Source organism: Pipistrellus kuhlii, unplaced genomic scaffold (genome assembly GCF_014108245.1).
Source record: "Pipistrellus kuhlii isolate mPipKuh1 unplaced genomic scaffold, mPipKuh1.p scaffold_m20_p_1, whole genome shotgun sequence".
NCBI lineage: Eukaryota > Metazoa > Chordata > Mammalia > Chiroptera > Vespertilionidae > Pipistrellus > Pipistrellus kuhlii.
In genome coordinates, this window is record NW_023425404.1 from 80,689,486 (window position 1) to 80,716,672 (window position 27,187).

The 27,187-nt window shown below is 36.6% G+C and overlaps 1 protein-coding gene across 2 annotated transcripts; it reads left to right on the top strand.

Moving 5' to 3' along the window:
- Positions 1–6,768: 6,768 nt before the first annotated feature.
- LOC118727622 (mitochondrial poly(A) polymerase) lies at positions 6,769–25,951 on the top strand. Of its 2 annotated transcripts, XM_036453433.2 has the most exons (9): positions 6,770–6,962; positions 11,517–11,689; positions 12,207–12,440; positions 14,835–15,059; positions 16,569–16,780; positions 18,397–18,623; positions 23,247–23,339; positions 23,456–23,529; positions 25,221–25,951. In XM_036453433.2, exons 1-9 carry the CDS (start codon positions 6,809–6,811, stop codon positions 25,575–25,577), a joined length of 1,749 nt encoding a protein of 582 aa, XP_036309326.1. In that variant the 5' UTR covers positions 6,770–6,808; the 3' UTR covers positions 25,578–25,951. The 2 variants fall into 2 exon arrangements, with proteins under 2 accessions (XP_036309335.1, XP_036309326.1); XM_036453442.2 differs by lacking the exon at positions 14,835–15,059 and having other exon boundaries at positions 6,769–6,962.
- The last annotated feature ends 1,236 nt before the right edge of the window (positions 25,952–27,187 follow it).

Sequence of the window (27,187 nt, forward strand, 5' to 3'; positions counted from 1 at the left end):
AATCTCCTGGAAGTTTTCCCAATATGAAAATAACATATGTTCAATATAGAGAATTTAGAGAACAGAGACAAAATAATTAAAATAAAAGCATTTCACATTTTTAATTAAGAAGTATTTTAAATAAAATTTAGGCCCAGCTGATACGGCTCAGTAGTTGAGTGACAACCCATGAACCAAGAAATTGCTGGAATGATTCTGTGTCAGGACACATGCCTGGGTTGCAAGCTCAATGCAGCAGATTGATATTTCTCTCTATCCCCCCCCCCTCTCTCAAGTCAATAAAAACATGTATTTTTTTTTAAATCAATAAAATTTAGAATTATATGTTTAAAATATTTAAAAATTCAAAGGTATAGTAATTATCTTTCCACATTTGTCTTCCAGCCTTTCATTTTCACTTCCAAAATCAAACAAGGCTACCAGTTTCTTAGTATATCCTTCCAGAGATAGTCTGTATGCATACAAGAAAATGTGTTTTGTGTGTGTGTGTGTGTGTGTTTTGTTTGTTTTACTTAACAATTTTTTAAAAATATATTTTTATTGATTTCAGAGTGGAAGGGAAAGGGTATAGAAACATCAATGATGAGAGAGAATCACTGATCCACTGTCCTCTGCACTCCCTATACTGGAAATTAAGCCCACAACCAGGGCATGTGCACTAATCAGGAATTGAACTATGACCTCCTGGTTCATATTGTGTTTTCCCGAAAATAAAACATCCTCCAAAAATAAGACCTAGCGTGTGTAAAGATAAGTCATCACCTGAAAATAAGACCTAGCGCAACTTTGGGAGAAAAAATTAATATAAGTCACTGTCTTATTTCCGGGGAAACAGGTAGGTAGACGCTCAACCACTGAGCCACGCTGGCTGGGCGGCAATTTTAATAATAAATTTTGAAGATGGCTCCAGATAAAAATAAAGAGCCTCCTTATTTACGTAGGTTATTAATTCTTGCTATAAGGAATCAGCTGCAAGATTGAGCAAGTATATCTACACAATACATTTCTAGAAGTAGAATTGCTGGGTCAAAGCTTATGTGCATTTTAATTGTGATAAATATTGCCAAACTATCTGAAGGACATTTTTAAAGCTTGTTCTTCAGGTGGTTCAAAGAAACTCAGACATGGCTTACATTTTAATTTTTATTACAAATTGTGTTTTCATAAATAATAGAATGGAAAAGGGGAGAATCCAAGATGGCTGCTCAGGTAGACACCTAGCCGCAGCCACACACAACACTTTCAATAAAATACAACTAAAATATAAAATGGACATTACCCAGAACTACAGGAAAGTCTACTGATTGGAAATTCTACAACGAGAAGCAAGGAGAAAACCAGAAGGAAGCGCGGAGGAGCTGTAAATGCCTGAGGTTTGGAAACACGGGCGCACGGGCGGAGACGACAGAGCTGGAGAGAAGGGGGGAATGAGTGCCTGGCTGGTGTTCCCAAGCGGGAAGGAGATAAAAGCTCCGACTGTGTTGGGCCCCAGTTCCAACTGCTCTGAACCCATTCTAGACCAGACCTTGGGGACCCAGGCTCACACAGAGGGAGCTGGGCTGCGAGGTCGAACCCGGGGGAGCAGCGAGAGGAGGTCCCGGCGGCGCGCACATTGTGCGCAGAGAAGGGACGGTTGGCTGTGCCGCAGGATTGCCCCAGTGGGAAGGAGACTGGGACTCCAGACTGCTCTGAACGCCACCTCCAACTCCACTTCCAACTGAACTGAACCACAATACCGGGCTCATTGGGGAAGAGCATAGACTGTTTGGTAGCAGGCGAAAATCGAGGGAACCTTTCTCTCAGAGGTGCTTGCCGGGAGTACTGAAGGACCCTGGGGATTACTGAGACCGCATAGGGCGGGGCTGACGGAAGCCAAGGCTGTAGGCTCCACCTTGAAACCCCATCCCATCTGTAGCTGCGAAATGCGACAACGAAATAGATCACAAATGAAAGAAATGGAGGACAAAAAGCGACTGGATATAGAGTTCAAATCTATGCTTATTAAGAATTTCCTAGAAAAGATCGATAAGACCTATGAGGATATGAAAAGAGATCAACTAGACTTAATAAGGAATCAACAATAAATGATAAGGGATCAACAATAAATGATAAGGGATCAACAAGACATGATAAGGGATCAACAAGAAATAAAGAATACATTGTCTGAAATAAAAAATATTATACAGATCCTAAAAACAGAATGGAAGATCGCAAGAATCAAGTCAAAGATTTGGAACATAAAGAGCCAGAAGACACTCCTCCACAGAAGCTAGAAGGCAAGAGAATCCAGAAAATTGAAGATAATATAAGAAACCTCTGGGACAACTTCAAGCGAACCAACATCAGAATTATGGGGGTCCCAGAGATGAGAGAGAGCAAGATATCGGAAACCTACTGAAAGAAATAGTGACAGAAAACTTCCCCCACCTGGTGAAAGAATTAGACTTACAAGTCCAGGAAGCGCCCAGAACTCCAAACAAAAGGAATACAAAGAGGACCACACCAAGACAAATCATAATTAAAATTCCAAGAGCAAAAGACAAAGAGAGAATATTAAAAGCACCAAGAGCAAAGAAGGTAGTTACCTATAAAGGAGCACCTATACGATTGTCAGCTGATTTCTCAACAGAAACCATGCAGGCCAGATGGGAATGGCAAGAAATATTCAAGGTGATGAATAGTAAGAACCTACAGCCAAAGATAATCTATCCAGCAAAGCTATCACTCAGAATCGAAGGTCAGATAAAGAGCTTCACTAATAAAAAAAAAGCTAAAGGAGTTCATCAACACCAAACCAGAATTATATAATTGCTGAAGGGGGTTCTTTCAGAAGAGAAAGTAAATAAAGATAAAAACTATGAACAACAAATACGTAACTATCAACAAGTGAATCTAAAAACCAAGGGAATTTTTTTAAAAATCTGATGAACAATATTAACTGTTGAATATAATAGAATCAGAGGTATGGAAGGGGAGTGAACTGACGATTCTTGGGGAACAGGGGAGAGGGGGATGTGGGAGAGACTGAACATAAACTGTGCACCTATGGATGAGGACAATGGGGAGTGGGGAAAGGGCAGAGGGTGGGGTGGGAACCTGGTGGAGGAGAGCAATGGTGGGGGTGGGGGGAAGGAACATTTGTAATAATATGAACAATAAAAATTTATTTTAAAAAAATTAAAAATAATAGAATGGAAAAGGAGCCTCTGAAATGTTTTGAAGAAAAAAAAAAAAAAAAAGAAGGGCATGATCACAACATTCTAGCCAGTGGGGTGAGGACAGACTATGCTGAGTATGGTAAAAAGAGGCAAGCTGAATGCAGCAACATGTAAAAAGGATTATTCACTGTGACACAGTGGGGTTATTGCAGGAATGCAAGGTTGTCAGCAAGATTATAAGATATCATATCAATATACAAAAATCAATTGTATTTCTATATCTTTGGGTAAACAATCCAAAAACAAAATCGAGAAAACAAATCTGTTTATAATAGTGTCACAAAGAAAAAAATACTTAGAAATAAATGTAATAAGATTGTAAGGCTTATACACTGAAAACTGAAAAACATTGTTAGAGAATTAAATAAATGGAAGAACCTCCCATGTTTATGTTTTAGAAGATTTAATATTGTGAAGATGACAATACTACTGAAAATGATCTACAGATTCAACCCAATCCCTATCAAAATCCTACCTGCTTTTTTGGCAACAACTAACAAGTTCAACCTAAAATTCATATGAAAATGCAGGGAACCTTAATAGCCAAAACAATTATGAAAAAGAAGAACAAAGTTTGAGAACTCACGCTTCCTGATTTAAAACTTTCTACAAAGCTACAGTAATTAAGACAGTGTGTTCTGGAATAAGAATAGACATAAAGGTTAATGAAATAGAGTTGAGAATCTATAAATAAACCCAGGTGTCTATCTATGATCACCTGATTTCAATAAGCATGACAATACCATTTAATGGAGAAAGTAGAGTCTTTAAACAAATAGTACTGAGACAACTGGATATACATGTCCAAAAACATGAAGTTGGGCCCTTACCTCATATCATATACAAAAATTAACTCAAAATGGATCAAAGACCTAAATGTAAGAGCTAAAAAAAAATCTTAGAAATAGGTGTAAATCTTCGTAACTTGAATTGGGCAAAGTTTCTTAAATATGAGAGTAAAAGCATAAGCAATACAAGGGAAAGTAGATAAGTGGATATCATCAAAATTAACTTTGTTTCAAAGGACCATCAAGAAAGTGAAATTCATCCCTCAGAATAGGATAGGGTATTTGAAAACCATATACCTGATAAAGTACTTATATCCAGAATATATAACAAACCTTTAAAACAATAATAAAAAGACAAATAATCTAATTTAAAAACATCTGCTCTGAAAAAAAGGCATTTATCCAAAGAAAATGCACAAATAGCCAAAACTCACATGAGGAGAGCTCAACATTCATCAAATCAATGAAGTGAGATGCTACTTCATAGCCATTAGGATGACTATGATTTTTAAAAATGCAGAAAATAACAAGCATTTGTAATAATGTACAGAAATTGGAACCCTTGAATGCTACTAGTGGGAATAAAAATGTGCAGCCGCTTTGGAAACTAGCCTAGTAGTTCCTCAAAATGTTAAATATAGAGTTATATTATCAAGCCCTTTCACCCAAGAGAAGTGAAAACATATGTTCAGCTGAAACTGGTTTGGCTCAGTGGATAGAGCGTCAGCCTGAGAACTGAAAGGTCCCAGGTTCAATTCTGGTCAAGGGCATGTTCCTTGGTTGCAAGCACATCCCCAGTGGGGGGTGTGCAAGAGGCAGCTGATCAATGTTTCTCTTTTATCGATGTTTCTAACTCTCTATCCCTCTCTCTTCCTCTCTGTAAAAAATCAATAAAATACATTAAAAAAAAACACACATATGTTCACACAAAAGCTTACACATGACTGTACATAGCAACATTATTTATAATAGCAAAAAGATATAAATAATACAAATGTACATTAATGGGGGAATGGTTAACCATATTGAGGCATATCCATTGTTGAAAACAAGACAACAGGTCCAAAATGGACTTGCTTATGCTAAGTCCCAAGTCACCAAACCAACTTAATTACAGTGTCAGCTCCCCTAGAAATGGAATCAAACCAATCATCGCCTGATCAGCACTATTTAAGTAATCTGCCCAATAGATCCCTGCAGCCCTTCCCTAAAGTAAAGAAACTTTGCAATAACCAACCTGCTTTTTTGCTAGTATAACTTCCTTATTGTCCCCTCCTTCTGCCTATAAAAAAAGTCTTTCATTTTGTACAGCTCTTTGGAGCTCCTTTCTATCTGCAAAATTGGATACTCCCTGATTTAAAATAATTTTTGCTCAAATAAATTCAACATTTTTAATATACCTCAATTTACCTTTTAACACCATATGATGAAATATTACTTGGCCATAGAAAGGAACGAAATACTGTCAGGTGCTACAACATGGATGAACCTTGAAAGAAACTAGTCGCTAAAAAACAACATATTGCACGATTCCATTTATATGAAATGTATAGTACAGCAATTCCATAGAGACAGAAAGCAGATAAGTTTATTAAGGGCTGGGGGGAAGTGTGGTGATGGGGTCTGGGTGATAGGTAAGAGCACAAGGCTTCTTTTGGAGGTGATATGTAAAATGGCTGTGGTGCATTTTGCACAATTTTGTGACTACTAAAAATGAAAACTATTGAATGTATACCTAAAGAGGTGAACTGTTTAGTATATAAATTAAATCTCATTAAATTTGTTTACATGAGAAAAGAAAAATGAAGCCTGTACACACAAACTAGGTTTACCGCCTATTTCTGACTGTGACTGTGAATATTAACTTGCACATGCCTTAATCTCCCATAAATAAATAGAGATTATTAACAGTTGTTACCTCTTACGGTTGCCCTAAGGATTAAGAATCAATACATGAAAGAACTTAGAACAGTATGTGGTAAAGAAAAACTGTTGTCATTTACACCCAAAGTATAAATTCCCAAGTCAGTACCTCTTCTTCACGACCTTGTTCTGTTTCTTTTCACGACTCATGGCTCCAACTATTGGGTCTCCTTTTTTAAAAAATATATCTTTTTATTGATTTTATAGAGAGCGGAAAGGAGAGGGGGGGAGGGAGGGAGAGAGAGAGAGAGAGAGAGAGAGAGAGAGAGAGAGAGAGAGAGAGAGAGAGAGAGAGAGAGAGAGAGAGAGAGATATGAGAATCATCCAATGGACGCCTCCAGTACACCCCACACTGAGGTTGGAGCCTAAAGCCCTGGCACGTGCCCGGACCTGGAGTCCAACCAGCGACCTGCTGGTGCAGGGCCACGCTCAAAAACTGAGCCACGCCTGCTATTGGGTCTTCTTTTCCAGAACCGTGGGAGAGTGGAAATAAAACGTGTTTGAAAGCTCAAGCGTTTTCATTCCGGGCTGACTTTCTTCTTTTTCTTTTTTTTTTTAAATAATATATTTTATTGATTTTTTAAAGAGTTAGAAACATTGATGAGAGAGAATAATTGATCAGTTGCCTCTTGCACACCCCCTACTGGGGATGTGTCCGCAACTAAGGTATATGCCTTTGACTGGAATCGAACCCCCGAGCCTTCAGTCCGCAGGCCCACGCTCTATCCACTGAGCCAAACCGGTTTCGGCTGACTTTCTTCTTTTGTAAGCAAACGCCTTTCGCCTAGTTTGACCCTCTAGACCTCCCGTTCTTTTCGCCTCAGCGCGCCTGCGCGGAAGTGCTTGCCCTTTCGTCTTAGCGCCGCCAGCGCTCTCACCATGGCGGCCCGCGGCGTGGGCCTGTTGAACCGCTTACCCCTGTGTACGCGGAGAAGTCCAATCCTGCGTCCAATCCACAGGCTTCTGAGTTGCCCGGGAACCGCGGCCGCAGACGCCAGGAGGGAGCGGCAGTCCTCGGGGAGCACGGAGACAGGTGATGGCGCCGTGTCCTCGGTTTGCTCTGTAGCCCGGTCCGACCGCGGGCGAGGGAAGGGGGAAGAGACTGGGATCGCGGGCGAACGCGTGGCCCGTGGATTCGCCGTGGAACCTGCGGCGATAGGGTGAGGCTGCGTCCTGTGTCCTCTGGTACCGCTGGGGAGGGGGACCTGGGCGGCCCCTGTCGCTCGTGGCGGTGGGTGTGTGACGTCTTTGCGGACTCCCGTGCACCGCAATGCAATTGTTTAAACCTCTGTTCAGGCCAGGAACACAACTTGCTAGTATTTTACAGTCTGGCGAAATAACGTTCCCAATAATAACACAGAAGCCACATACCAGTCGGCTACCTCATGGCTCACAGTTGTTTCTGATTTTGATACAAATCGCTGATGGAGGCCACGTGTAAAGTCTTGATGGATAACCACGATCCCTGGCTCCCACATGTAGGCTCTGCCTGTGAAGTCTACTGCTGTTGCCTTTATTACTTTATCCGTTTTGAGCAAAATAAATCTGGTAACAGATATGCATTCACTGGAACAGGCTATTGCCCTGCAGGCATTCTAACCATATGTGTTTGTGTATGGACAAGCCCACTACCATCGAACCCCTCTTATAATCCAAGAATTGTGTACATATTTACAATCCTTAAAACAATCTAGCAAGAAATGTGTCCGTGGATCCGTTTTACAGATGTAGCAGGAGACTCAAAGAGCTGAATGCCTTGTGCAGTGTCACATAGCTGAGTTTAGACCTCAAGTGGAGCTGAAAACAAAATCTTATATTTGGCACTTGGAGCTGTAGTTTTAAGGTATGAAATTGTTTCTGGGAACAGTTTTGAAGCAGGCTAAACAAGCAAAGTATTTTCCCATAAAATAAATGATAGGCTTGCTCTCCTCAGAATGTATGAAAGAATCCTATGGACAGTGAGAAATACTACTTAATATAACATTTCATTGGAATACTGATTGGATTGGACTTAGAAACTGCTTGTGTTAAAAATTCTTAAGGACCTCTGAAAATTTAAGGATTATGCCAAGCAAGCTATTATAATTTAACATCTGTATAGTGGCTTAAGTTTCAGAGTATTTTCGTGTGCTCTGAAAAATAAAATTCTTTAAAGTAGATATAGGAGGAATTGTTATTTATTTTAAAGATGAGGAAACAGCTAATCCAAGTGGCTAGTTCAAAATTACCCAGCTGTTCAGTAGCTAAGATAAGAATAAAACCTTCTGATTCCAAGACTACTAACTTAATACAGCTTTATTGTTTGTCTTAGGAAATGTGTTTCATTTTGTATATTAGGATAATATAACTGGCTAAGCATTCAGGGACAAGTAATAAAATCCTCATTTGAACTCCTTTAAAAAGAGAAGATAACTACACCTTATACTCACTTAGAAGCATATAATTTTATAATTGAAAGGACTAATTCCACTTTTTATTCAGTGTGAGAACTTATTTCCAGAACATTCCTAGTAACGTTTTCTAGTAACATGGAAGACACTTTCATAAATCAGGCAATTTCATTTTTGGTCAGTCTCTAATGGTTGAAAAATGTTTATAATGGGCTAAAATCTACTAATTTCCCATTTCCATGGTAATCTTAGTTTTAACATAGCTTTCATGTGAGTGATGGAAATAAACCTGATTTTAGAATAAAAATTATGTAGTATATTATTCAGGACTCTTGAGTGCAGATGACAGAGACTAATTTAAATTATCTTCAGTAGAAAAGGGAGGAATACCAACCCATGTCAGCAAACTCCAGAAAAAAACAGCTGCTTTAAGGTTGACTGGATGGATGTGGTCAGTGTGAGGTATTGTTGTTTTCCTCAGCTGTAGTTTGGTGGCTTCATTATCTCAGATTCTTCTATTTGGGGATGTTGATGGTGGGGATCATGGCCACCAGTAGCTCCATGTCCATGTGCTCTTAGCTTTCTTCAAAGGGAAGAATAAAAATAATCTTTTACCAGAATTTGAAAAATTCTAAGAGCTTTTGATTAATAATCTATGAGGATGTTTTGGAATTTGCTGAAATCAAAGTATAGTGTATTTGCAGTATTTCCTTTAGTAGGTTTTTTTTTTTTTTAAATATTTTTACTAGAGGCCCTGTGCATGAAATTCGTGCACTTGGGGTGTTGGGGGTGGGGGGGTTCCCCTCAGCCCAGACTGCACCATCTCACAGTCTGGGAGCTCTCAGGGGATATCCAACCGATGACTCTCCTCTGGGGAGTGGGCCTAAGCTATCAGTCGGACATCTTTAGTGCTGCTGTGGAGGTGGGAGAGGCTCCCACTACTGCTGCTGTGCTTTTGGCTGAACAGCACTCCCCTGTGGGAAGCACACTGACCACCAGGGGCCTGCTCCTGCATTGATCATCTGCCCCCTGGTGGTCAGTGTGTGTCATAGCGACCAGTTGTTCTGCTGTTCAGTCAATTTGCATATTAGCCTCTTAGACGAAGGGAGAGGGAGAGAGAATCACTGATTGGTTGCTTCTTGCATGATCTCCCTCTCACCCCCCAACTGGGGGGGTCAGACCTACAACCTGGGCCTGTGCACTGACTGGGAATCAAACTGTGACTTCCTGGCTCATAGGTCAATAACCACTAAATCATGCTGGCTGGGTTATCTTTTAGTTTTATAACAATCTTTTGAAAGACGATGATGTTAAAAGCCTCTTGATTTCAATACATCAGTTACATTTTTAATTTAATCTCTGAAATTTTTTGAGGGTGTTGATACTAGATATGGTGGATTATAACCTGTAGGTTATACCATTCCAGATTTTTAGAGAAGCACTTTTAAGCCATCCAACTATAAGTTAAATATGTTGGATTAAAAAATGAATTCCTAAAATTCAGTGTTTGGCTTTAACTTAAATGATTTTCTTTCTCTTTATACTTGGTTGACTTGACATTTGGTTTATTTGTTGATCTTTTCTTTGTGGTCAGTGGATTAGTAGTATTTAATTCTTGACTATCACAGCTCTTGTTTTCTTCATTTCCTGTGATTGTAAAGCCCCTAATCTCTATAGTGGTTTTTAATAAAAGAAAATTTTTACCCTCTTTCATTAATAAAATTATCATGAACTGTTTATGAGCAGCAACTAGGTTTTAAGTTCTTTGATTTCCCTGAGCACATGATAGTTAATAATTGTTAATTGTTTAAGCCTAATCCAGATCTTGACAAAGAAAAACTGTAATAACTCATTTCACTACATTAACCTCATTGTCTCATTAAACTCAAGCTTATAATAATTTTAGGCTATGGGATGTTACAACTTACACAGATTTTTTGATTTTTTATGTGTGTATTTGTGAAATGTTAAGTGAGTGACTTTACTTTCCTGGTTTTGCTTTTAAAATTTTGTGGAACTCTTTTTAGCACTAGGCATTGTATATAGTAAATCAAAGCAGCCTTAGCCAGTTTGGCTCAGTGGATAGAGCATTGGCCTGCAGACCAAAGTGTCCCGGGTTCAGTTCCGGTAAAGGACAGTACCGTACCTTGGTTGGGTTGCAGCCTCTTCCCCAGCCCGGGCCCTGGTCAGGCACAACCAATGGATGTGTTTCTCTTACATTAATATTTCTCTGTCTTTCCTGCTCTCTTCCACTCTCTCTAAAGATCAATGGGAAAATATCTTCAGGTGAGGATAAAAAATAAATAAAAACAGAAAGTAGACAGTTGATATGGGAGTGGGGTGGGGGGAGCAATGGTAAGATATGTACACATATAATACCTTAATAAAAATTAAAAATTAAAAATGGACAGTTGAAGCATTTAAAAAATTTTATTGGTTGATTTTTAGAGGAGAGCAAAGAGAGAGAAACATTGATTTGTTGTTCCACTTATATATGTAGTCATTGATTGATTCTTTTATGTGTCCTGACCAGGGATTGAACCTACAATCTGGGTGTATTGGGAATAGTGCTCTAACCCATTGTTTCCCAACCTTCTCTCATGATGAGAATCACCTGGTGGAGTTGTTAAAACACAGATTCCTGAGTCCCAACTAAGAAGTGCTAAACTAGAATTTTTGGGAACATATAGGTAAAATTGTATACTTAACTAGTGCTCTAAGACAGATTTTATATACAGAACACTAAGTTAGGTATGCAATTTTACTTAACTAGTGCTCTAATTGTATACTTAACTAGTGCTCTAAGACAGATTTTATATACAGAACACTAAGTTAGGTATGCAATTTTACCTATATGTTCTCAAAAATTCTAGTTTAGCACTTCTTAGTTGGGATTCAGGAATCTGTGTTTTAACAACTCCACCAGGTGTTTCTCATCATGAGAGAAGGTTGGGAAACACTGCTCTAACCAACTGAGCTACCTGGCCAGCGTGGAAAGTGGGCAGTTTTAATGATAGTCAAAAGGAAGTGGTACAATGAAAATTGAAGTAGTATAGTTTCATCCTTAGAAGAGAAGAAAATGAGATTAGGATAAAGTTGGTTTTAGTTAGATGTAAAATTTTTATGTACTTGATCAAAAATATGCTTTTAATTTTACACGTGTACATGTGTTGGAATTGGTTTTGTCTCATTCATAGGCTCTGAGGAAAGGACTCCCAAAAAGAGATTCTCTGAGGTACAAAAAGAAAGACGAGAACAGGCACAGCGGACTATTTTAATACTTTGCCCAAATAAAACCAGTGAAAAAAAGTTTCTCAAGTACTTATCCCAACATGGACCTATAAATAATCATTTCTTCTTTGAAAGCTTTGTAAGTATTTGAAAAATGGTTATTATTTCTAGCTCTTTTGCATCTTTGCATATGGTAAAGTTAAGTTCTCTTTGGCTATTCTACATTTTTCTTTATCTAAATTTCTCTAGGAGATTTATGTTTGAAATATGAGAATAGAACTCCTCATAGGAGGATTACAGAATTATAAGCAATTCTGTAATTGCTTATAATTGAAGGATTTCATTATTTGAATACTTCAAATAATCCCATTGTTTTAGGGATAAAGACCAGTGGGAGGGATCTTTGTTTTGCTTTTTCGTTTTATATTTTAACATTCTTTTCAGCTTCTCTTGACTATTATCACTTAATAATATTGCTTTTCTTATCTGTTTATAACGATTAAAAGCAATGCTCCTATTAGAAGCCTATCATTTTTAAATTTTAAAAATTAATATTTTCTCACCTTATAGTAATTGCTTTGAAATATGAACTAAAATATTACTGTGATAAACACATCATTTTGAAATGTGTTCTATTTTTTATGTTTTTGATGTAGGGTCTTTATGCTGTTGTAGAATTCTGTCAAAAGGAAAGTGTAGCTTCACTGCAGAATTTAACTCGTACTCCGAGCATGGGCACAGAAGCTGCAATTCCATTCAGATCACGTTTCTTCAATTTAAAGTTGAAGAATTCCTCAGACCAGACTTCCGAACAGCCATGTATGCCACGTTGTAATCAGTCGCCTCCTTCAAGCAAGAAACTCTTTGAGTTACTTTGTGATGCTGAAAGTGTAAGTTTCTAGATATACTTACCCTACTTTAAAACATGTTTGCATTATTTTATGTTCTAAGTTCTTATTAAATATTCAAACTACAGAATAAGTTGACTAAAAAATGAAAGTAATTCTTCCCCACTTCCTGACCCCATACCCCATTTGTACTCCTCAGAAGTAGCCATATTCTTCCAAAATTTTGGGCTTTCTTTTTTCTGTCAACAAAATGACAAATTTGTAGGTGGCATTGTTCTCCAAATTTTAAAATATCTCTTTTTGTTTTATCTCTTTTGTTTCAGCTCTCTAATAATGTTTCTGTTAGTTTTCTTTTTTCTTAAGATTTATCAGAGGTTTAGCTAGTTTAGTAGTCCCTTCAAAGAATCATTTCATGGTTTTACTTATAAAAATAATATGTGTGGTTTGATTTTCTAGTTTTAAAAATTTTACTTCTAACCTTTTATATTTCCTTTGCTTTTATTTATTTTTTTCTTGAGTTGAATGCTTTGTTCAGTTTATTCTTATTTTCAAATATGGGCATTTAAGGCTATGATTTGTATTTTAAGTATTTAATTCCAGTGTGCACTTTCAAAAAGTAATCATTTTAACATCAGTCGTGTGTGTGTGTGTGTGTGTGTATGTCTGATGATATATATGTGCATATATATATATGTATTAGAGGCCTGGTGCATGAGATTCATGCACAGGAAATGGGGAGTCCCTCAGCCCAGCCTGTACCCTCTCCAATCTGGGATCCCTCTTGCAATCGGGAATCACTGGCTCTTAACTGCTCACCTGCTTGATGCCCCTAACTGCTCTCTCCTCCTGGTCTGATCCCCCATTTGCTATCCCCTCCCGGCCTGTGCCCCCTCACTGCTGGCCTATCTGCTCCTCCCTGCCAGCCTAGACCCCTAATTGCCTGTCTGCTCTCCCCTCCTGGCCTAATCCCCCTAACTGTCTATCAGTTCTCTCTTCCTCTCCATGCCCTTTGGACCCCCAGCATAGGCATGCTGAGAACTCTCCGCCATGGCCCTGCCCTGGCCCCATCCTGATTGGTTGTTCGTGACAGCATCCTGACCAATTTGCATATTCCTCTATTATTAGTATAGATACATACACTATAATATATACTATTATATATGTATATATATGTAAATATATATAATATGACTAGAGGCCCGGTGCACGAAATTCGTGCATGTGGGGGTGGGAGGGCTCGTGTGTGTCCCTCAGCCCAGCCTGCATCCTCTCCAATCTGGGACCCCTCAAGGGATGTCCAACTGCCCGTTCAGACTCAAACCCGGAAGGATCTGGCCTAAATGGGCAGTCAGTCATCCCTCTCACAATCCAGGACTGCTAATTCCCAACTGCTCGCCTGTCTGCCTTCCTGATTGCCCCTAAATACTGCCAGCTTGATCACCCCCTAACTACTCCCCTGCCAGCCTGATTAATACTTAACTGCTCCCCTGCCAGCCTGATTGCCCCTAATTTCCCTCCCCTGCAGGCCTGGTCACCCCTAACTGCTCTCCCATGCAAGCCTGGTTCCCCCCAACTGCTCTCCCCTAAAGGGCTGGGTTCCCCCTCTAACTGCCCTTCCCTGAAGGCCCAGTCACCCTCACCTTCCCTTTCTGCAGGCCTAGTCATCCCTAACTGCTCTACCCTGTAGGCTTGATTGCCCCCAAGTGCCCTCTCCTGCTGGCCATCTAGTGGTGGCCCTCTTGTGTCCATATGGGGGCAGCCAGCTTGTGTGTGGGAATGATGGTCAATCTGCATATTACTCTTTTATTACATAGGACAGAGGCCTGGTGCATGGATTGGGGCAGGCTGATTTGCCCTGAAGGGTGCCCCAAATCAGGGTAGGGGTTCCCTTGGGGTGTGGGCGGCCTGAGTGTGGGGCCTGTGGTTGTTTGCAGGCTGGCCACGCCCCTCGGCGACCCAAGCAGAGGCCCTGGTATCTGGGATTTATTTATCTTCCATAATTGAAACTTCTTAGCCTTGAGTGGAGGCTTAGGCTGGCCAGGGTGTGCAGAAAGCCTGGCTTCCTCCATTACCAGGGAAATTCAAGCCTCCTGCTTGCTCCGTGGCTGCAGCCATAGCTTTTTTTTATTGTTTTTGACCTCCTCCTCTGGAGCATTTTACTATTTTCATTTTTCTAAGAAAATATTTTGTACTCATTGCTAAGAAAAGTAGTAGTTTTAATTCTGGTTAACTTTTGTTTCACTAGTGTCATTGTTTCTCAGTACTTTTTTTTGGGGGGGGGGTATTTAAAAAAATCTCTTTTAAGGTTGAAGAAAAAAGATTTCATATTTTTAAGATAGGTCTCCAAAACTATTAAATCTCTAGAAGTAAAATGACAATTACTTCATATGACCTGTACATTTTCTATATTTTGTTGTTTTTGCTTTGGCCAGCTAGATAGATGATCAGCTGAACACGCTCTTGAAGGAGTTCCAGCTCACAGAGGAGAACACGAAGCTCCGCTATCTCACCTGTTCCCTTATTGAAGACATAGCAGCTGCATATTTTCCAGGCTGTGCAGTCAGACCTTTTGGCTCTTCAGTGAACAGTTTTGGGAAATTAGGATGTGATTTGGATATGTTTTTGGCTCTAGATGAAATTGGAAATTTCAATGCTCACAAGGTAATTAAATGTCTTTAGATCACTAAAATTAATATAATAGAACAGTAAAGAAAATCTTTTAAAGGAATTACAACTGTTAATTTTTGAAGTCAAGAGTACATACCTGGGTTGCAGGTTCGATCCCCAGCCCCAGTTGGGGCATGTGTAGGAGGCAACCAGCTGATGTGCCTCTCTCAAACTGGTATTTCTTCTCTCTCCCTCCGTCTCTCTCCTTCTACCTTTCCCTCTCTCCCCCTCCATCCTCCTGTCTTCCTTTTACTCTCTCAAAAAAAAAAATCAATGGAAAAAATATCAGTGGGTGAGGATTAACAAAACAAAAAAGAATATGGTCTATTTGATATTGATTCTTTGAAATTGTAAAGTCTTTCTTTGTATTTCTCTAATATGTGATCATTTTTTGGTGAATATTCTATACATGTGTAATGGAATGGTTCAAGTGTTCAGTATTAAATCTGGAGGCTAGAGCCTTTTAGGAATGAGATCTAGAAGAAAGGGTAGTTGAGGATAGGGAGCCTCACAGGTAATGCTGCAGTGAGTGAACAGCTTTGTAAATTGATTCATTTATACAAGTTTTTCTTTGAGATAATGTCCTTGAATTGTAATACCTATCAAATTATATTTAAAATTTCAATAGATATTAAAGTTGTCTAAAAGTATGTCTCAGTTTTCCCTTCTCCTGTCACTATAATACTATACATGCTTCCTTACAATTACCAGTGCTGATCCTGTCAGCCTTTTTGTCTTTGCCAGACTGATAAGTGAAAAGTTTCTTTAGTTTCTAGAAAACAAGAACATCTTGTACTATGTTTCTTAGCCATTTTGTTCTTTTAATTTCTTATTCAAGTCTTTTTGCCCATTTTTAGAATTGAGTGTGTTTTCCTCCCTTTCATATGTACAAACCCTTTCTAAATTAGGAAAAGTAGACCTTTATGTGATATTTATCTTATTTCGTTTTTTATCTACTAATGAATATATACTTTGCCTTAAGATGATTTTAATTTTTCTTGTAATCATATTTTTTCTTTTGTGTGCTCTGGAATTTTGTGTAATGGTTAGAGAATCCTTCACAACTTAAGATTGTCAAAATATTCACTTAATTGTACTTTAGTGATAAAACTTTTAAACTTTTTCCATTTAAATTTTTGGTTCACCTTGAGTTTACTTTGGTTTTTGGACCAAAGTAGGATTTAAATAGTTTTGTTTTGTTTTTTTAGTGGTCACTTGACTCATTTGTTGAATAGTAATTTTCCCCCTGTAACTTGCAGTTTATGTTATTAAGTATTACATTTCTATAAATAATTAAGTCTGTTTATACTGTCTTTTTCTTGTGTTGATCTACTAATCTTGTACATATACTGTCAAGTCTGCTTTTGGCTGTGTTTTTTTGTTTTTGTTTTTGTTTTGTTTGTTTATTTTTGCCAGGAATGAGTTAGAGTATTCTTTTGAAAAAGTTTATGTAAGAAATTCCTTTTTATAAAAAACCTATTAACAAATGTTTTTATTATTCAGACTTCAGGAAATTTTCTGATGGAATTTCAAGTGAAAAATGTTTCTTCAGAAAGAATTGCAACTCAGAAGATCCTCTCCGTGATAGGAGAATGCCTTGACAACTTTGGCCCTGGTTGTGTGGGTGTACAAAAAATATTAAATGCTCGGTGTCCGCTGGTGAGATTCTCACACCAGGCCTCTGGATTTCAGTGTGATTTGACTACTAACAATAGGTATGATCTCTTGAGTTTATTATCTTAAATGTAAATATTATAAGGATTTAGCATAGTTTTTCTTAAACAGAACATTCTATTGGCTTTGGATGCTTTAATAATCTTTTAAAGATTTGAACACTTGGATTGAAAAGTAGGAAATACTTTCTCTTATTCTATGGATATTAGTTTTTTAGCATTCAAAAATAAAATGTTAGGATATTGTGTTAAAATGTTATACATAATAACATCATCTTCTGGAAGAATTGTATTTTATTGTTCTTACCAATGCAACTTGATGACAACATGTACGTACCTATAGAATATCGTTTTCTCTATATAGTCTTCTCAATATACTTAGAAAACTTTTTGAGTTTATTTTTTAGCTTTAGTATTCTCATTTAATTAAACTTAAGTTTTCACTAATAAGACAGTGCTGAGTATTTCTGAATTTTTCTCAAATAGCCCATGGATAAAATATATATATATATATATACATATATATATATACTGCATTTTCTAACAGTATATTTTCTTTCTAGTATGTAAAATAGAACAAAATGGCATTTATATTTGTCTGTAATGGTGTTATTTTCATTGTTTTGTTGGGACAGGTTTTGAAAATTTGTTTTAATATGCTTCAGGTTTTTAATTTTACATTATTTCTTTATATCAGATATCACACTATTAGATATTTTTTATCTTCATTTACATAGATAAAACACCTTTTATCCTAAAATAAAGATAACATTTATTATCACTAGTTGCATAAAAAGACAGAAAGCTTTTACAAAAATTATTTTTGACAAAAATATTTGAATCTATGTGATATTTGTAGGAACACCACACTATGTAGTAAAACATTTAATCACTGTGAATTTCTAATTTGAAATTTCTTGTATTTCAACTCAGGAAGTAAATGCACTGTGGTACTTTCATAGACATTTTGAAGTGGATACTGTTAAATGATTTAGTGCCCTATGTCTGTTCTTTGAGAAATTACTAGATATGTTTTGATCAGGAGGAGCTTAAATATTTTAAAATATTTTTGATTAATAATCTTTGCATTATAACATGACTAGGAAACTTATGTAAAATAGGCTCTGGAGTTTGATTTCTTAATAGACACTTTATACTTGTGGGTTTTGGCTTTTATAAGTAGTAGACAAGTAATTTTGACTGAATTTTAAAACATTTATACATGATAAAATAAGTAGAATGTTTACCTCTGTTTTAGGCTAATTTGTCTACCAAAGAACTAGATAACCATGTGAAACTGATCTGCAAAGCTCCTTACTTGCCTTTATTGACAGTTATTAAGGAGTTCTTATATAGTGTGTTTCACTTAAGTCATGTTTAAGAACTTTGATTTAAAAATTCTAAGTTTTAGAAGTATATTGTAATTGCCAACATTTAGAAGACTGTTTTAATGATAATGAATATATTTTATATTCAGCTATTTACGTTAAGTTTTATATTGCATATACACCATACTTTTGATTATCTGGTCTCATTGTTCTGAATACATTCATATATAGGAAGATGTATTTAGATAAGCTTCTAGGTGTATGTTTTATTCTATTTTGGGAATCATAATTTGAAAGATTGAAAATTCTTTTCATTATTTTCTTTGGAAGGATTGCCTTGAAAAGTTCTGAACTCCTTTATATATATGGTACCCTGGATTCACGAGTGAGAGCCATGGTGTTTAGTATTCGTTGCTGGGCTCGAGCACATTCATTAACAAGTAGTATTCCCGGTGCTTGGATTACAAATTTCTCCCTTACAATGATGGTCATCTTTTTTCTCCAGAGGAGATCACCCCCTATTCTTCCAACACTAGACTACTTAAAAACCCTAGCAGGTAAGACTAGAAGCAATCTCTCTATTTTCTTTCTAACGTTTTGAGTGAATGTAATTACCATGTCATATGTGTTTATTAGTCATGTCATTTTTCTTATGTATTTTTAAAGCCTTGTGAATCTAAACTTTTTCTAAATGCTTTTTATTTTTTTATACCTATGAGAAGTCATGAGATTAGATGACTTGCAAAACTGAGGCCTATAGAATTTTTTGAGAATTCTGTTGTTTTGTTTTTGTGTCAGTTGACATGGTTGTTTACAACTATCATGAGACAGTTGGAGCCTTTCCCTTAGTTTGACCAAACTTAGGAAAAAAGAGCATATCCTAGATAAGTCATTTGAGTGGATTACATTCATAGATGGCTTTCTAAGTCTGAAGCTATTTCTAGGTTTCTAATTGTTTTATGATGTTTTAAGATACTAAATTTTTTAAAGTTTATAAGCAATATTAGATAAATTTTAAAATTATTATGCTATTTAATTTATATTTAAAAATTTTGATAGACTGCTTGAGGAGATATCAAGTATTAAAATCCTCAATTCCAGAAGGAAGCTAATTTAGGGATACACTCAAAATGTACATACTGTAGTATGTACACCCTATAGTTTACCCATCCTGTATATTGCTGCATGGCAGTTTTTTAAAGTACATCTCTAAATCTTCCGAGTTTAAAGTAACTTTAAAAGGGATTTTATTCCTTATAGAATAAACCTCAGTTTACTTAGCTTCTTGTTTTAAGACTTTTACTTATTGAACCACAACTCAATTCTCCAACCTCTTCTCCCACCATTAATGTGTTCCATATTCCTGCCAATACTGTGATTACTCTTAAAACATTTTATCTTAGCTCTTTTTCACACTATTTATTTTTACCTGAGTCTGTAAATTCTCCTCTATGCCATTTTTTCTCATTTATTCAAATTATAAATAGTCTTTTCTTTCGAGTAAACACTGTAAGTATAGCTTGAAATTGAGCTCTAAAAAGAGCTCAGTGTGATAGGTGAATGGAAAGTAGGAAGTTTTCAGGTAGAATAGTGGCCATTTTTCTCACTTTTGAAATTGAAATAAAGGGCAACATCTCATTGTTTGGTGTTATTCATTCACTAAATATGGGTTACTTAGTATGTGTTTTGTGTTATTTTTGGTGCAGTGGTTATATGGACAATATTCTCAGGAACTCACTCTAGCACAGAGATTTAAAGTTCTGCTAATTATCTTGAGAAAAGAATTATGTTTTATGGACAAATTTAAAATGACATGTTGTTTTTATTCCAAATCTATTTAAAAATAAATTTGAATTTATTAACAACTTACTGTATCAAAACAGACGAAACTAGTTTTGGAATTGTTTAGTTTTTAACTTAAAAGTACCAAATTGGTTGTTTAAAGCTTTTCACATTTTTAAGCATAGTAAGAGAAATTTTCAGGCTTTTTGCAGTTGCTTCTCTATTCATAGCACATTGCCAATAAATGCAAAAGATACTTAGTTTTTGAAGTTCTTAGTAATGTTGAATTTTCTATAAAAGAATTTTTATATTTGATATTCAGATAGAGGCTATTTGTATTTTTTTAAAAGGAAAAAACTATATTTTGCTTGCTTGCTTGTTTGTTTTTAATAGAGGGCAGCATGAATGTCTAGAATACCTTCCAGCACTTCTGGAACTTTGTTAGCCACTGTTTAGAACCTAAAGTAAGTAAAAGTCCAAAGTTTATAGTGTTTTATTTAGGACCCTTTGTTAGCTTCTTTTTTTCTGCTCTTCTGCATTCATTCTGGTGTGCAAATCAGGAGCTTCAGCTCTCTAAACACCTTCTGGTCCTCAGTTATTTGTTCTTTTTCACATCTCTGTCCCTTTGCCTGCAATGGTTTTCTTCCTACCTCCTCTTTTTACGTGGAGAATCTCTTCATGACTCAGCCAGGGAGGTTAGAAGGGAAACCCAGTCCAAGGTATCATTTGTTCAGACTTTCCTTCCTTCCCTGCAGAAAGCAGTGCTCTAGTGTCTTCACTATTATGACTTTTTAAACATTATTCATATCTGATCCATGGAGTAAACTAAAATTTATTTCCTTTTCTGCCCAACTGTTTGTTTATTTTTTTAGTTAATAATTCTTAATACTACTTATTTTCTTGTTGATTTGTTTTTGTTTGCTTAGTTTTTATGTACTTACAGTAATTGAGTCTCTAACTTGCTACTAGTTGTCCAAGTAAATCTTTTCTCAAATTAGTTAGAAGCAATTATTCTGCTTTGCCTAACCTCTTTTTTCTAAATAGCTTTTCATTTTATTTTGTTTAGTCTCATGTTAAGAGTCCTTGCTCAGATGTCTGATAATCTTTTAATTTCTGCTTATGTTAGAGTTAGAAACCAAAAAGTTAATTTGAATCTTTGAGCTTAGTGGGGTTTGTTGACTGTGATTAATGTTCATTGTAAGGCAGTTTGGCTGGACTGTTTCATGTTGGGGCATCTTTACATGTCATTATCTCTGGGTCATTTCTTCTGAGCTATTCATATTCCCTAGAAATGACTCTACTTTTTTTTTTTTTTTTTTTTTTTTTTTTTTTTTTTAATAATAGGCCTGGCTATTAGCATACTAAAATTTTTGTTTGGGGAAAAAGAGATCTGGGGAAGACTTCAGGACTTCTTTAACCATCAAACTTCCAGTCAAAACTGGTCCTCCAATACCTGAGCTGTCAGAGGCTCTGCCTTGTGTATATTTGGTTTTCTTCTTGGCTTTCATTACTGCTGGTTGAGGATTCAGTGTTTTCAGATCTCCTAAGTCATTACTCCTTTTTCATCTGTCCTTCAACTTAAAATTTTATATTGCTCTTTTCTGTTCTCTATCTTTAAGATTTTATATCATTTTACCCTCATTCTAGTGATGTTTTAGGAGGAAGAAGGTGTTTATTTAACCATCTTTAGCCTGTGCTTTTAAGTAACATATAGGCTGCCTCCCAGAGAGGATTAGTGTTATTGGAACATATGGCGTGGTGGGAGGAACACATAGCACTTTACCTTTTCTGTTGATTTATCTTGTTCCTTTTTCTAATTTCTCTGACAATTACAGATAAGCATTCAAAATCAAACATCAGTGATCATTCATTTTATTGGTTATGTGCCTGCTATATGTTAGACACTTTTGTGGATTCGCCTGGATGGAGAGGAAATCATGGACAGGACAGTGGCCTTTGTAGTCCCAGACTGATATACGAGAGTAGACAGTGTATATGCAATCAAAATGCAGTCAGATATGTGCTAAAGGGACAAAAGGGTGGAGCACCAACCTTGGAGTTAATTGCTTTCAGGTTAGGTGGATGTTGATTCAATTTTTGAAAATTGGGAGTTTTCCCATAATATTATACACTGGAAGGAAGGTAGATTAGAATGGTGAGGGATTTTTTGATAGTTGTATATTTATTAATAACTAGGAGCCCAGTGCATGAATTCGTGTACTTTGAAAGGAACTGTGGGCCGCGAGGTTGTAGTGGGCACAGGGACGGGTATCGGCCCATTCTCTGCACCCCTGCCTGGCCCTTCCCACTGGGACCCTGGGCCCGTCTGCTGGCAGCACTGCTTCCCCCACTGCTGCTCCCATGCTCTGACGGTGCTAGCCCTGCTCACACCCGTTGGCACACACTGACAGCACAGAGTGATTGGGGCCGGTGCCAGCAGCTGGTGCAAGCCTTGGCACAGGCTGTGGGTGCAGGTGGGGTCAGCGCTGGCAGCAGTTGCGATGTGCCTGGCAGCACCAAAATGCGCAGGAGCAAAGAATTTTCAGTAACCATTAGAGGGTCGCCCCGATGACTGTGACCGTTACCCAGCCTTGGTCTGGCACCCCTGATCACCTGCTCCACCATTCCACTGTGGCCAATGCCTACCATGTTCCACACTCTGCCACCTGCTGCCGATGTCCGCCATGTTCCACATGTGCCCCTGGTGGTCAGTGCACGTCATAGTGAACAATTTTTCATTTGTTCCACTATTTGGTCTATTTCCGTATTAGGGTTTTATAGATAGATAGATAGATAGATAGATAGATAGATAGATAGATAGATAGATAGATAAGGGAAATGATTACTTCAAAGATATGATTACTTCAAAGATATACATACTGTTAGAAAAGGAAATGTTTTCATGCAGTGTGCTGTTAAATTTGCTATACTGAATTACAATCTCTTTAAAGTATTTAATTGTAGAAATTACTTGTTTGTTTTTCAAAACTCTTAGAGTATCAGTTGTGTCGTGGATATATTGTTGAAAACAATGCATAGAAAGGTGATAAAAATTGAAATGAAGATAAAATGAAATATTAGTGATTAAAGATAGTGCCAAAATTTGAGTTGGTGAAAGATGGGCACTATCTGCATTTTCATTTATAATTAGAAAACTGATTATCAGATTAAGAATTCTTGGTTGTTGGTAGAAAATTATAATAGGCTAAAGTAAATGTAATGTTCTTTGCACTGTAGTATAAGTCTAAATCTTTTAAATCCCATTAACCATAAATCCATAAACACTGAGTAATAGGAATCATTTATCTATAACTTTTATTAATTACGTATTTATTTTCTAAAGTAGAAAATACCTTTGAAATATAATGTGAAATATTTTTTGTTTTTATTTATGTAAGATGCAGAAGATAAATGTATAATAGAAGGCCACAACTGTACATTTATTAGTGACTTGAATAGAATTGAACCTTCAAAAAACACAGAACCATTAGGTAAGTGTTTTCTTTTTCTTTTCTTTTTTCCTTTTTTTTTTTTTGTGTATGTGTGTGTGTGTGTGTGTTCTATTTTGGATTAAAACAGACTTTTCTCTTATTTCCTTTTCTTGCAGAATTACTACTGAAGGAATTTTTTGAATTTTTTGGAAATTTCGCTTTCAATAAAAATTCCATAAATATTCGACAGGTAAATAATATTTTAATATTTGGTGATTAGGTATCTGGTCTCCTACTATACTAATATTTAATTAGTTTAATGTTCAAAGCATCTAACAAATATCATATTACATTTCAACTCTATAGTAATAAATATTAATAAGGAAATTGGTGCCTAGAGGAGCTACATAACTTGACTCAGATCCGTCATCTAGTTATTTTGGAAGAGCAGGAGCCAGCTCTTTCAATATCTAATACTATATCTTTCAAAATGTTGAATATAATTCTGAAAAATTTTCTGGAAAGTGTAATTTTATATACAGTTCTTTTAAAACTGGATTTGTGTTCCTAGAGAACAAATTGGATATCTGATCTCAAAGATAGATTTTAGCGATTCTTTCAATTTGAGCCTTTAGGAATTAATTTATTTTGGCAAGTGAATTTATGATTTTGGATCCGAATAGTTAGAATGATAGACATTTTTCTAAGAAGAAAATTAGAGTAGACACAGGCAAAATTTGTTTATAAAATGGTGGAGAAACTTGAGAAAGTTCTCTGTTTGGGTTTATTCTGTTTATCATTTGGACATTTGGTTATAACCCTTGTTAGAGTGATTTCATAAAACACATACTTTTTATTTGCTGTTTCTTCAACTCAACTTTGTTCATTCTTCCCTAACTTTTGTCCTGCTGATGGAGATATTTTAAGAAGTGTGGGGAAGAGGAATGCAATCTGATTTGTAATTAGATTTCAGATTAGAAAAAGGTTACTGAACTGATGAAATTCTTTATCCTTTTTGTACTCTTACTCCTAGGGCTTAGAGATGATAGACAGGCAGGAGCCCTGCTGAGCAGTGACATGAGAAAAGTTAGGGAATAAACAGGTGCTCGCTCACATTGGAGACTCTTGACCATTTGTTTTGTAATTTTTAAGTAATGTGTGATATCATTTGAAAGAGAAGACGATAATATTAGTTAATGGATCACTGCTGCTCATGTGAGTCAGAGCGTCAGCTTTTTTTTCTTCTTTTTTCTTTCTATGAGATGCCATACCTGGCAGAGCCTTATTTTGTTGGATCTTTAGGAATGATGAAATAGGAAACAATGTTTTGAAATGATTAATGAATAATCTTTTGTTCCTTTTCTTCCTTTCTGACTTTATATTCAGGAAACAATTACTATATTTTATTTAAGGTTTCTAATTTTGTATGTCCTATTCTCAGTCTTTCAAACATAAATGTATCTTTATCTTATATTCTGCCATTTTTCTTTTTCATTCTTTTCTTCCCAGATGTGTCCTGTTAAGTAAAAGATTAGCTATTTTAAAAATACTGATTATTGATTGAATTGGTTTAGATATTGTCACCTAAGTAGCAGTATCCATAGCTCATCAACCAAATTAATTTTCCTCTCAAGAATACTCATAAAACTACAATGGAAAAGAAATAATTTAGAAATACACACACATATACACAAATGTATTCCTAATCCTCTTAGGAAAGAAATTGTTTACTCTGTTAACTTAATTCTGGTATTTTACATGTTTTTTTAATTTTTATTATTTTAAAAGAGGAACAGAGGCCCTAGTTGGTTTTGCTCAGTGAATAGAATGTAGGTCTGTGGGTCTCAGGTTTGATTCTAGTCAAGGGCACATGCCTGGATTGCAGGCTTGATCCCCAGTAGGAGGCATGCATTGATGTTTCTTCCTTGTAATAATTTATAGGGAAGAGAACAGAACAAACCTGAATCTTCTCCATTGCACATTCAGAATCCTTTTGAAACTTCTCTCAACATCAGTAAAAATGTAAGTCAAAGCCAACTGCAAAAATTTGTGGATCTGGCCAGAGAAAGTGCCTGGATTTTACATCAAGAAGAGAAAGATCACCCTTCCCCATCAAGTAATCAGCCATGGGGGCTGGCAGCCTTGCTGCTACCTTCCGTAGCAAAGAGTACGTCTCATGGCAAGAAGAAAAGGAAGAAGCCTGCAAGTGAGAGAATTAAAAACTTGTTGGAATCCATAAAAAATCCAGAAAATTCCACAAACATTAATGGGAAAAGAACAGTTACTACACAGGCATAATGGGTACTGCTTTGCTTCATGAACTGGTTTTATTCTATAAAATGATCTTTGGACTGCCTGGGAGAAATGGTGTGGAATTTTCACAGAGCTCAACTTTGATGTGATGTCTCTTGATCTTCCATCTTCTTGTTGGGCCCTTCCCTGGTCTGAAGTTCTGGGACATTTTCAGGCTGCTGCCCAGTGGCAGTTTATTAAAACAGCAGCCACAAGGAGGAGCAGGTGAAAGAAGATTAGAATGTACTTCAATAAAGGAACTGTACAGAGCAAATGATAATAATTACTTTTAGAATTACACCATTGTTTATATCCATGTCAATTCCTGCTATGTACATATACATTCAATGAGTAAAATAAAGCTTTTAATTTTGGTAGTACTCATTAGTATATACTTTTGTATTCTTATATAAGTGCTCTTATATAAATTAAAACATGTAATTTTGAAAAACGTTCATGTTTTTAAAAGATGGATTTAGATACTTCAGTCACTACAATCAGTATTCTATGTCATATCAGTACATTGTATTTTAACTATTATTTAGTTAATTTTCCTATTTAAAAAAAAGAAAACCATGCTTCTATTAATATGTAATATTAGTAGTGTTTCTTCAGTTCTCTTTTGAGAACTCTTCCTTAAGGAAATAGATGTGTATGAAAATATAATTACATTTCCTGGGGAGTAACTTCCATTTTAAGAAGCAAAAAGTGTAGTGCTTGAAAACACGGACTTGAGCTAGACTGGCTTCCTGGTAAATTATTCAGTCTCTGGGCCCCCAGTTGTTTCATCTGTAAACTAGAGGCCTGGTGCATGACATTCATGCACTTGGAGGGGTGGGGGAGATGGTCCCTCAGCCCACCCTGTGCCCTCTCGCAGGGAATGGGCCTAAGCCAGTAGGTGGACATCCCCCTCAGGGTCCTTAGTGCTGCTGCGGTTCCCACCACTGCTGCTGTGCTTGTCAGCAGTGAGCCCAGCTACTGGCTGAGAGGCACTCCCCTGAGGGTGGACACTCACCACCAGGGGGCAGCTCCTGCATTGAGCATCTGCCCCTGGTTGTTAGTGCACGTCATAGTGACTGGCTGTTCTGCGGTTTAGTCAATTTGCATATCTTTTATTATATAGGCTGGTGATGCTAATGGTGCCTACCTTACAGCTTGTGAAGATTGGATGAGTTACATAGAGTGTTACATCAAGAGTCTGGCACATAGTACTGGGTTCTTTAGTCATTTTTTTTGTGTGTGTATGTGTGTGTGTGTGTTCGTGGTATTTGACTGTTCTTGGCTATTCAAAATAAAAATTTAGAGTGTGTAGTAGTTTTCAGATTTTTAGTCAGAACTATAATGAGCTCTGCTTGGGATATTTTGGGAAAGTCCCAACAATTGTTATGAAGCAAATAAGTTCTGTGCATAACCAACATCTGAACAAGTAAGTATTAGTATTTTTTATAGAAATGGTGTCTTGAAAAGCTATTAGGTTTATTTTGTTGGGCTAGAAATCTGTATTAAGAATTAAGTTTTAAAAGCATAAATATTAGGTTCTAAAGATGATTTTTTCATTATTTGGACATTGTTTCTTCTGGATTGATATGTCTAACATGATCATATCCTATCTAATA

Bases quoted from the DNA above. Each gene is read 5' to 3' on its own strand.
- LOC118727622 (XM_036453433.2), top strand. From the start codon at position 6,809: ATGGCGGCCCGCGGCGTGGGCCTGTTGAACCGCTTACCCCTGTGTACG. The intron at 16,781-18,396 runs GTATGATCTCTT...TTTCTTTGGAAG, and splicing joins GATTTGACTACTAACAATAG to GATTGCCTTGAAAAGTTCTG. The intron at 18,624-23,246 runs GTAAGACTAGAA...TATTTATGTAAG, and splicing joins CTACTTAAAAACCCTAGCAG to ATGCAGAAGATAAATGTATA.